Below are 12,292 nucleotides of genomic sequence, written 5' to 3' on the forward strand. Positions count from 1 at the left end.
GGTTCTCAATCCAACAGCAAAGACATCTGTATCCGTAATTTTGAATGCTTAGACGACTAGGTCCGGAAGAGAGGAGAACGGAAGGAACCACAGACTACCAAGTCTTTCTGGTGGCTTTTCTCTGTATCCTTAGCCCGTGTAGCATTAAGGATGAACAGCAGCTTTAAGGAGTTGGTCAGCTTTGATCTGCCATCTGATTGCACAGACGTAGACAATCATTCTTGTTTTTTCGTAGCGCTTCGTTTCAGAGAGCATCTCTCAGGTCACCTTGAATTAGCGATGCATTTTGTTTGTGGAACTGTTTGGCTTAGTCAACGATGAACTGCACCCATGTGATGTTGAAGATGTACAGCAATTTCAGTAAAGCTGGTTAACCTCAATCTGCTGTCACAGTGTAAAGACACTTTCTGTATGATTCTTGGTTTTCAAACTGCTAAAAGCATACTGGTCACCAATATATGACACGATGTTGAAAATTATACAGGAATTTTGGAGAAGTAGCAAACTGAGAACCTATGGACAACAGACAATAATTATTCTTTCGTTTTCGTGTGGCTCAGTTTTCTCTCTCTCTCTCTCTCTCTCTCTCTCTCTCTCTCTCTCTCTCTCTCTCTCTCTCTCTCTCTCTCTCTCTCTCTCTCCCTCTCTCCTCTCTCTCTCTCTCTCTCTCTCTCTCTCTCTCTCTCTCTCTCTCTCTCTCTCTCGGATTGATCAGGGTTTTTGTCTTGTTTTGTTTAGTTTCAGAGAAGATGATCTGAGGTGACCGGTCAGCAATGTCGGGCATGATACTGAAGATGTACAGCAACTTCAGCAAGGTGGTGGACTTTGATAAGCTGCGGGACCCAACAGACACATGGGAGCTGGGTCATGTCATCGGGGAGGGCACCTATGGGGAGGTGTGCAGAGGATACCACAAGAAAACAGGTGAGAGAATCCTATTAATTTTGAGAGTGAAGACAGTATTCCAGATGAAAAAGTCCTTTTCCTTTTTTGTGTGTGCTTTAAAAAAAAATTTATTTTTTATTTTTTTTAATTTTAAAGTTAGAGCACTTTGTGAGAACTATTACGTCTTTCAGTTTTCTGAGTTTGTGGTTTTGGAGATCAAATATATTTGTTGCAATACCAGTTTTGCTTTCTTGTGGAATAATGATGTTAATGACAAAAGCAGAACAGTTACTGGAATACACTATGGCACAAAATAGTGTAATCAGTCGTGAGCAGGCTTGTCAACAATTATGCCGCTTTTGTAAAAATTGTGTTTAGTACGACGCTTTGGATGAGTTGTGTTCTGAGATAAATTATATCTCATGCAGAAGTATTTTTCATGACGGAAGGATAACTTTTCATTCCTTCGCTCTTTCATTCTGCATAATCATACCGTTGCAATGAATAACCATTCATGAATCTTTCATTTCATTTTCATTTCATTTACTTTATTATCCCATTGCTCGGAAATTCGGGTCGCTTCCTCCCAGTGAAAAGCTAGCAGCAACAAGAGTCGCGCTACCCAGGTGTGGGTGTGTTTAGGTGAAATCAGCCACTTGCACTTATGACAGAATGACCGAGGTCTTGTACGTGGCACTGTGGTGACACGGAGGTGGGACATGAATAGTGTTTCCGAATCTGCACGTAAAGTTGACCCGTGTCAGTCGCGGCCTGGATTCCAACCAGTGACCCTAGGATCACAAGTCCAGTGCTATACCAACTGAGCTACCCGGTACCCGGACCCCTAATATCAAATCATCTTGAAATCATCAAACTGTTAAAACTGTCAAAGTTAAATTAGCTTTGAGCAAGCCTTTTTAACGAAAGTTTTTGATTTAGCGCTATATAAATGTTCTTCTTCTTATTATTATTAAATAAGTTTGTGTTAGTCATCATCTCTCCGCCCTACCTAATCCCCAACCCCCGTTTTCTTTCTGCTTACATTGTTGTTTCACTGGGTCCCACAATCTTCTCGGAATTGCTTTAGATTGCTAGTTTAGTTACATTCTTTATTTTGATCTGATATTTCTGTTAAAAGGTTTTTCTTGTCCTTGACGGTACCTGTGCAAGACGTTTTTCTGCGTGGATGTAAGCATAGCTTGTTGTGTGGTCCAAAGTTTATCTTTTGTACTATATGCCACCCTTTGTCATCTAAATAAAATCCCGTTTAACGGCCAAACTGTGAACTGTGCCAACAGGGGAGGAGGTGGCGATCAAAGTGCTGGAGTCTATCCACGAGATGATCGAGGAGATAGAGGAGGAGTACCAAGTTCTCAGGGACCTCTCGGAACACCCCAACATGCCCCGTTTCTACGGCATGTACCTCAAGAGGAACAACTCCTTTGACGATCAGATTTGGCTGGTCATGGAGGTGGGTGGCGTGCGTTAGGTTAGTTGTTGGTTGTGGGGGGGGGGGGAGATGTGAGTGTTTGTGTGTGTGTGTGTGTGTGTGTGTGTGTGTGTGTGTGTGTGTGTGTGTGTGTGTGTATGTGTATGTGTGTGTGTGTGTGCGTTAGAACGAACGTTCGAGCGTGTGTGTGTGTGTGTGTGTGTGTGTGTGTGTGTGTGTATATAAGGCTTTTCGAATGGTACACCACTAATTCAAATCATGAAATGTGAAATAGGACTTCACTGTAACATTATGACATGACCCGCGCTCTGTCATTTTATCATCTGAACACCCTACCCACCTTCTCAGATCCAGCCTACTTATTTCAGACAGGCATGAGTTAATGTCGCACGCTTTGCGAGTAAATGCTTTGCTCTTGATATTGTGTGGCGTATGCCTTGTCAAAATATAGTATTGTTGAGTGACGTACATGACACATTGGAAAAAAATGACAACTAGACTTGTTATTACAACGATGCATAGGTGGAAGGCCAATTCCTAATGTCATGCATTGTATGTGGTTATTAGGGTGTAGTGCAGACGAAAAACAAAGTAAAGACCTTGCTGACACAACCCGTCTTTGGGACACATTAGTATGTATCAGGAAAAAAAGAGAAAAACAAACGAGCCACATCAGCACTGATCCACTCATACTGACGTAAACACATCGTCGATATTGTTGAGCTACGGCCGGGGCTACGCCCAGCACAGGTTCTCAAGAGGCTTATCAGGATAGGCTGAGTGACAAGCTAACATTTTCCGTTTGCACAAATGTATCAAGGACTGGCCTGGTATGATCAATACGATTTAGCTGATATTGGCCCCCCGCTGTTTTTGCTTGGGGGAAATATTGGGAGGAGATTTGGAGAATTCTGATGATGTAGTAAATTCATTCAAAACAAAACCCCTAAATGTCGTTTATTGAGAATATTGTTTTAATAAAAACTGATTTAATTTCCCAGGGGTTCTATTGAGTAAAATTAATTAACATAAATTTAGTGTCACTCTGCCCCTGCTCTTTCCTCAGTTATGAAAATGCATGGATACCTCAGGGATGACCCCCTCGGGGTCAGATTGTCAACATTCATCTCTGTTGCCTTCGTTTCTTTTCTTTTCTTCTTTCATTTCCTTCAGCCTTCTCTTCTCTTATGTTTTCCTTTATTTCTTGCCTCCCTCATAATTTTCCCCTTTTTATTTTCTCTCTCGTTGTCTTCGGCTCAAGGTAAAATGCACCTGGAATCCCTTGCAAAATTCAATGTTATGAACATAAAGAAAGGCAGTCTGATGCCAGAAACAATTACTTTTTTTCTGTTCAATCCAGATTTGTGGCGGGGGATCTGTAACCTCGCTGGTCAAAAGTCTGTTGTACCAAAAACAAAATCTGGACGAACTGTTGATTGCTTACATTCTCAAAGAAACGGTTCATGTGAGTATTTTGAATGTACAAGTATATATGATATTGTTGTGTATCTTTGCACATTTGAGTATGGGGAAATTATCCATTATGAATATCCACCATGGTGAAATTCAAGTTCATTGTCCAAATCTGAAGGCGTTCGGAAGTTAATTCAAATTGGAGATAGCAGAAACTTGCTACTGTGTAACGAATAAGGCAGGCTTTTGGTACAAATGAATTCTTTATTTAAAAATAATATTTTAATGGTTGATCGTAGATTCATGAAATGTATAACTACAGCGCTACATTATGACGAAAATAGATATAGAGAATACTACATGGCTTGCTGTGTCGTACCAGATTTACACGATTTTGTTTTTTAAATATTGAACTGCGAGCGAAAGCGAGCTGTTCACTATTTGAAAAAGCAACGAGTGTAAATCTGGTACGAAACAGCAAGCCATGTAGTATTCTGTTTATCCTACATACTGTACCTACGTGTATTTTACTGAAAATGTCCTGCAGTCGAGGCAGCTAAATTGAAGACGCTTGTTTTGGAACCTCGATCTCTTCTAAAGCCTCGTGCAATCTATTACGTCAAAGCAAAGAAACGTCACTCTGAAAGTGTGGCGTGACGTGTTAGTTCTAAAAATTCATCGAGGGTAATTAGCAAGCGCAATTTTTTTCTTCTATAATGACGTTTGTCTCGGTGACTTTGGCATCATAAGCAGTGAAAAAACAGGTCCCTGCCAGACTTGCTTGACATGACCTCATTTACATGATATACACACGTGTGATTTGAACGATTATTATCTCACGAGTGTCTCTCTCACGTATGTAGGATAAATTGGTGTATTGATCTCTTACTCTGTCTCTTTATGTAAGGTTTCAGTGCGTACATTTTCTTTAAATGGATAAGTATTTCTGTTAGAATAGTGCTTTTAATAATTGTACGTACATGATCAAAGAGCAACAGCCTCCAATGCTGATAAATTACTTCATCAATCATGACGCAAAAGGTTGCAGTAAATCATAGTTTTGTATGAATTAACACTGTGATAAATCTGTCCGCATGCTAGATGCACACACAAAAAAGGAAATACAAAAGAATAGAAGAAAATCTGGAGAGGAGCATGCATACGACAGTTGATTTTTTTCCGCTAAAAGTAAAAGTTGTCATTGATACATAGATAAATGTCTGTTTATAATTAACTAACCGTTTTTAAAAAAAATTCCATTTGCTTCCGTTTCACAGGTGGTGCGTCATCTGCACGAGCATAATGTCATGCACAGAGATATCAAGGGACACAACATTCTCATCACTAACAGCGGCATGATCAAACTTGTCGACTTCGGTAAGGCCTCTATACCTGACTGATATTAAATGGAAATGTATAAGTAGAAGCCAATGGCAATTTATATGCAGAAGCCAATGGAAATGTATACGTAGAAGCCAACCCCTTTAAAGCTTGAGAAAAGATGCCAGATGTTTCGTTCTAAACTCGTTCCTTGATATCAGTTAACACCGTATTCTGCAATTTAAGGCACTGTCTTTTTTGTGTTAGCAATCCCGTGCACGTCCCCAGACATGTCCAAGTTGTTGCATGGTGTGCAGTGGAACCTCCCTGTAAAGACCCCCAATGAAAGACTTCCTCCTTTTAAAGGCACAGTAAGCCTCCCGGGCTTTTCTTTTTTCAAACTTTCTTCTTTCTTCTTCTTCTGCGTTCGTGGGCTGAAACTCCCTCGTACACTCGTGTTTTTGCACGAGTGGAATTTTACGTGTATGACCGTTTTTACCCCGCCATTTAGGCAGCCATACGCCGCTTTCGGAGGAAGCATGCTGGGTATTTTCGTGTTTCTATAACCCACCGAACTCTGACATGGATTACAGGATCTTTTCCGTGCGCACTTGGTCTTGTGCTTGCGTGTACACACGAAGGGGGTTAAGTCACTAGCAGGTCTGCACATAAGTTGACCTGGGAGAACGGAAAAATCTCCACTCTTAACCCACCAGGCGGCAGCGACCGGGATTCGAACTCACGACCTCCCGATTAGGAGGCCGACGTCTTACCACCGCGCCACCGCGCCCGTTATCAAACTTTCAAAACTTCGGATTGTACTGATCTTGTCTTGATGAAAAAAGAATTCTTTTGTGATTTAAGAATGTTTGTGTAACAAGCTGTCAATTTATTATCTAGATTTTAAAAGTTAGTTCTAGCACCAAAACGAGGCGCCTGATTTGCCGATCAGACGGTCCACGAAAATAAATTCTTTGAAAATTGCTCGCTCTTTACGCAGGGCACCTAGGATGTTCTCAAGCAGTGAGTGTTTAAACGAAAGGGTGTTTGTACTGTGTGTAAAAGCCTGACCGTATCTGTGATGGTTTACGGGAGGCTTACTGTGCCTTTAAAGACCACGTTTTTTTTTAATAAGATTTTCTGTTCTTGACCTTTGTTCATTTATCGCCATTTTAAGACTTTCTCCTTTTAGAAGACCTGACTCTTCCAGATTTGTTGAGGTCTTGAAAGGGGCGTTCCATTGTATCAGGAGTGATAGGATGCTTTTTCACGTGTACAATCCTGGAACGATCTGTGGTCTTCTTCTTCTTCTTCTGGGTTTGTGGGCTGAAACTCCCACGTACACTCGTGTTTTTTGCACGAGTGGAATTTTACGTGTATGACCGTTTTTTACCCCGCCATTTTGGCAGCCATACGCCGTTTTTTCGGAGGAAGCATGCTGGGTATTTTCGTGTTTCTATAACCCACCGAACTCTGACATGGATTACAGGATCTTTTTCGTGTGCACTTGGTCTTGTGCTTGCGTGTACACACGGGGGTGTTCGGACACCGAGGAGAGTCTGCACACAAAGTTGACTCTGAGAAATAAATCTCTCGCCGAACGTGGGGACGAACTCACGCTGACAGCGGCCAACTGGATACAAATCCAGCGCGCTACCGACTGAGCTACATCCCCGCCCACGATCTGTGGTGTTGACATTGTTTTTGTTAGTAAAACATAAACAAGAATGGTATGTTTAATTTATGACAGAACAAAACGTGACATTCACTGCAGTTCCACGCACCAGTCTTTTAAGTGAACACTTATGATATAGTCTATATCGCTTACACCCGAAGGACTGTTCCTTTAACGAAAGAAATTTATTTTAATACGAGAATTTATAACGCGCACATATCTCACCACAAGGCGACTCAAGGCGCACTCATACACATTCTTTCGCATTAACAACTCAAGCACATTCATATACACTTACGAATAAATTACACGAAGATGACAAGGCAACAACACAGAGACACGACACTCAGAAGTAAGCATGGAAAAGAAAAAAAAAGAAAATTTCAAATGTGTTGATTTTGAGACTTTGAAGTAGCAGGAGAAGAAGAAAAGCGGGAGGAGAAGCATTAAGATAACACGGTGCCACTTTGATATGAAAGCTTGTTAGATATAATTGGGTTGGCATTTAGAGGGACACCAGTGCAGCAATGTCAGGATGAATACCCGAGAAGTTCGTTATTTCTTAGATGTATCTGCTCAGGTCGTGCTTAGAGCTAACTCACAACGCTTTGGTCATTCTATTAAAAATGTTTTCTTAATTTGAATGCAAGAGTATGCAGCAAGATATTGATCCCATGATTGTCTCTGCACAAGGTGGTTTTAATTCTGTGTGGGTGAGTTGTGTTGGGGGGTAGTTATATTCTAATGTTTGACCCCTGTAATGATTTATTAGTTTAACACAAACTGTGTTTCTGTGAGCCTGACCATATGAGCATTGAATAATATTTTCATTTTTAGGGATATTTTCAAGATATTTAAGAACGCATTACTTGCACAGCAATCGTATCTTCCCGTGGTTCCCGAAAGGGCTGTAAGAAAACCTTGATAGTTTCAGCCGCATGACAATTGTTTGTCCCCATTTGCAGGTGTGTCAGGTCACCTGGACAGCCCCCATGGGCACAGGAAAACACACGTGGGCACACCTTACTGGATGGCTCCTGAGGTAAGGATAGTGTGTGTGTGTGTGTGTGTGTGTGTGTGTGTGTGTGTGTGTGTGTGTGTCCTTGTAGGCCTAAGTGTGTATGCGTGCGTTCGTGTGTGCGTGCGTATGACTGTGTTGTCTTTTTATTCTTGACTGATTTTTGTCTTGCTGGTGCCATGTCGCTTATTTTACCAATGTGTTACGTAGTAACTTGTCTTGATTTACCAATGCTTCCCGCTGATGTAGATTTTCTTTTCGATCTTTATGTATTGTCTAATGATGTCAAACTAGTGCTGTTGTCGATCTGTAGTTTGTTCTTAACAAATGAACTTCCTTTCTGTCAGCCTTTTTTTTACATTTAGTCAAGTTATGACTAAATGTTTTAACATAGAGGGGGGAATCGAGACGAGGGTCGTGGTGTATGTGTGTGTGTGTGTATGTGTGTGTGTGTGTGTGTGTGTGCGTGCGTGTAGAGCGATTCAGACCAAACTACTGGACCGATCTTTATGAAATTTTACATGAGAGTTCCTGGGATCGATTTCCCCGAACGTTTTTTCTTTTTTTCGATAAATACCTTTGATGACGTCATATCCGGCTTTTTGTAAAAGTTGAGGCGGCACTGTCACGCCCTAATTTTTCAACCAAATTGGTTCAAATTTTGGTCAAGTAATCTTCGACGAAGCCCGGACTTCGGTATTGCATTTCAGCTTGGTGGCTTAAAAATTAATTAATGACTTTGGTCATTAAAAATCTGAAAATTGTAAAAAAAAATAAAAATTATAAAACGATCCAAATTTACGTTCATCTTATTCTCCATCATTTTCTGATTCCAAAAACATATAAATATGTTATATTTGGATTAAAAACAAGCTCTGAAAATTAAAAATATAAAAATTATGATCAAAATTAAATTTTCGAAATCAATTTAAAAACACTTTCATCTTATTCCTTGTCGGTTCCTGATTCCAAAAACATATAGATATGATATGTTTGGATTAAAAACACGCTCAGAAAGTTAAAACGAAGAGAGGTACAGAAAAGCGTGCTATCCTTCTCATGCTCAGCGCAACTACTACCCCGCTCTTCTTGTCAATTTCACTGCCTTTGTCATGAGCGGTGGACTGACGATACTACGAGTATACGGTCTTGCTGAAAAATTGCATTGCGTTGAGTTTCATTCTGTGAGTTCGACAGCTACTTGACTAAATGTTGTATTTTCGCCTTAAGCAACTTGTTCCTGTTTCGTCATTTTTTTTCCAAGTGTATATTTTATCTGTCTTTCTCTTTGTGGTCTTCGTTTTTTCCGTAAGTAGCTCTTTCGTTTGCTGCTCTCGTTGTTATAGTTACCGTGATGGCACTCCTCGAAATGATGTTTATGTGCACTGAAGCGGATTAGGGAAAACATTAATGATGAAAGAATTGCCGTAACATTGATTTTCGCCTTGTGTCTTCCAATTGAGCTACAATTTTATTTCTTGAGAAGCTTGTCCCCGAAATGTAATTATTTTTTTCTCGGGAAATGGAACGGTTGTTTCAAAGTTCATTAGCAAGCGAAGCCGACACTTACAACTCTAGCACAGGGTTCCAGAGCCCTTCTTTCAGAGTGAAGTTCATTATAAAACGTGACTGTCCATATTTGACAATTAATTGAGCAACAGTTCCTTTGATTGTTTATGTAGAAGCTGTGGTTCTTTCACATCAACAACAAAAATATTCATCTTCTCCCAAAAGCCACAACTGCATACAGTACCCCTCTCCTGTGCTTTTTGAATCACCTGATTAAGCTGTCCAATAACGGCCACCCCAACGGCCGGCCACTCGCCTCCGCTACCTCTTTGGGCCCAAATGGCTGATAAGTGCATATGATTATTATGCTGCGAAGGGAGTTTATCAGGCATTTGCTTTTCTTGTTTTCGCTCTAAACTGAAGTGTTTCTCATTTGAACACCCTTTTTGTAACCAGTTTTTAACAAAGAGTAGAATAGTACATGATTCTACTAGCAAGAGTAGCACACGGAAAGCACTAGTGTTCATTTGCAAGTTGCAATATTATGCCCATATTGTTGTTTTTGGATGATTTAGACATAAAATAGGTCGCCAACGTTTAGTGTCAAAGCAGAAAAGCGCCAAATAGGCGTTTACACGAAAGCAAATCTTGCTGTCAGTACAACACAACAACCCTAAAATAAACAACAACACAAAAACTCACACAACTTTCTACATAAAAAAGGGTAACATTATTATTATTATTATTTTTTTTTTTTTTTTACCTTCCCCAAACTTCCTCCAGTAATCTGGCAACCAGCATGCACACGCAGGCAAACACACAGTTATGTGGAGCGAAAAACCAGATGCACGCGTGTGATAACCTCCCAAAGACAGAATGACCTCCTTGACGCTGTCAGTGAATTTAACACGAAGACACGCACGCACGCACGCACGCACACACACACACACATGCACGCACGCACGCACGTACGCACGCACGAACGCACGCAAGCACGCACGCACACACATTACACTCACACACACGCACACACACACACACACACACACACACACCAAACTAAGCGAATTGATACAAAGAAAACCTAAACTCCAAAGTTCAAGAATATTTAGCCTTATTGCAGGAACATACCTATTCTGAAGAATGTGTGACGTAGCATGACATGCCCAATCGAATTTATGACCGACCTTTGTTGACTATTTTCTGTTCTTTTGCAAGGATTGTTTGCTTTTTCGGTGCAAATGTCTGTTATTCAGCAATGTTTTTTTCATTTTAAAATAACTTTTCTTTACTCATTTATGAATGTGTTGCCTTAGTTTTCTTAGGTTAGAAATAAAGCTTTTGTACTTTTATAGATAGCGCATGAGACAGAGTTGAATTTCTTAAGTCCTATTCTTTGATTTTTATCTGCAGGTTTATCCCTCCCTTTAGGTCACTGTGTTCAATTTTAAGACAGACGGTGTACTTCAAAGTAATGACGTCACGCGTTGCTTCTGTTTAGAAAAGAATTCTTGAGCGAATTTAGTTCCAAGCAAAACGAAACAATCGTTAGAACTAAATGTGTGCACAACGAGTTCAATATGACGACATTTGCTTGAACACTCACGACTGAATGTTGATTTTTGCGTGTGTATTTAGATCAGAATTATCTTTTCCATGCAGTTGACCCGACTTGCATTTCAGTCTACTTTTCGATTCGTTTCCTCTTATAGCTTTTGAAAGTGCCTTGGAAAATGTTTGGCTGTAACTGATATATTTAAATGAGTATGCATCGTTTGTTTTTGGCACGTGAAAGGACTGCGTGCTGGAAATTAAATGTGCCACCATAGTACTCGTGGGGACAGTAGTCCGCCCAGACAAAGTCAGGTAGACCTACCCCTTCCTTATAATAAAATAAAAAAAAATAAAAAAATTAAAAAGAGGGGTGGGGGTGGATTAAGATACCTTCCTTCTAGTGTAAAGCACCACGGCTTTCACATTTGTTAAAGAGCCCCCTTCCATTTGGACACATACCAGAAATTAACAGCCTGTCAACATGCTCCCTGAGCAGAGTGGAGGTATTTTTTGCAATACACAAACTTCGGAAATGACTCTGTCGGGTTTGTTTATGTTGTGAAAGAGTGAGTACTCTTACTTATATTGAGGCAAACGTTTCACACGTTCTCCTTGTCCGCTTGTTTCAGACACAACTCTCGCAAGTGAATGGCCTGTAATGTCACATGAGAATGTTTGACTCAATTAAAGCAAGATTATTCACTCGTTCAAAACCCACACTAACCAGAAAGAGTTATTTCCGAACATCTTCTGCTAGGTTTGCATATATATATCAGTTTCGAAATGAATTCAGTTAAAAATTCTCACTGTGCACAGAAAGTAGCTAGACTGCAGATTTAGGTGCGTTTCCAAGAGTGCAGGTCACAATGAAGTCGCACAGGGAAAGGTTGAGTAAGTAGGGAAGACCGGGGCTAGTCCGCCTACTTTTATTCTTTTGGTAGCATAACTGGCGAGTTTGATGAACTAGAAGACTGATTTTTTATTTTACATCAAGACAAATGTGTAGCTGATATCAATGTGCAGACAGTTTTTATGTGCGCAGGAACATTTGTTGTACATACTGCTTTAAGTAGACCTACCCTAACGTAGGCGAACTTGCCCCAAGTCGGGGTAAGTCCGCCTACAGGGTGGGGCAAGTCCGCCGCTCTCATCCCATAGTAGGTACAAGACTAATAGTGGGCAAGCTTTAGTGGGAAAGCTTTTTTAATTCCCTTCAATATTTAGGTTCAAAAATGCCAATGACAAAATACGAAAGAATGTAACACAAAATTACATTAGGGGAGACCGGGGCTAGTCCGCCTACTTTTATGCTACTTTTATGCTTTTGGTAGCATAACTGGCGAGTTTGATGAACTAGAAGACTGATTTTTTTTTATTTTACATCAAGACAAATGTGTAGCTGATATCAATGTGCAGACAGTTTTTATGTGCGCATGAACATGTGTTGTACATACTGCTTACGGCGAAC

The 12,292-nt window shown here is 40.4% G+C and overlaps 1 protein-coding gene across 3 annotated transcripts in view; it reads left to right on the plus strand.

The window, feature by feature from the left end:
* LOC138960118 (myosin-IIIb-like) overlaps positions 1 to 12,292 on the plus strand; it is a 105,971-nt gene that overhangs the window by 14,677 nt on the left and 79,002 nt on the right. For all 3 annotated transcript variants that reach the window (XM_070331867.1, XM_070331868.1, XM_070331869.1), the window contains exons 2-6: positions 739 to 924; positions 2,184 to 2,356; positions 3,696 to 3,800; positions 5,026 to 5,125; positions 7,709 to 7,785. In XM_070331867.1, coding sequence (XP_070187968.1) covers positions 774 to 924; positions 2,184 to 2,356; positions 3,696 to 3,800; positions 5,026 to 5,125; positions 7,709 to 7,785 — 606 coding nt within the window. In that variant the 5' untranslated portion in view covers positions 739 to 773. The remainder of the gene's footprint in view (positions 1 to 738; positions 925 to 2,183; positions 2,357 to 3,695; positions 3,801 to 5,025; positions 5,126 to 7,708; positions 7,786 to 12,292) is intronic.

This window comes from Littorina saxatilis, linkage group LG2, assembly GCF_037325665.1.
Source record: "Littorina saxatilis isolate snail1 linkage group LG2, US_GU_Lsax_2.0, whole genome shotgun sequence".
Lineage (NCBI taxonomy): Eukaryota > Metazoa > Mollusca > Gastropoda > Littorinimorpha > Littorinidae > Littorina > Littorina saxatilis.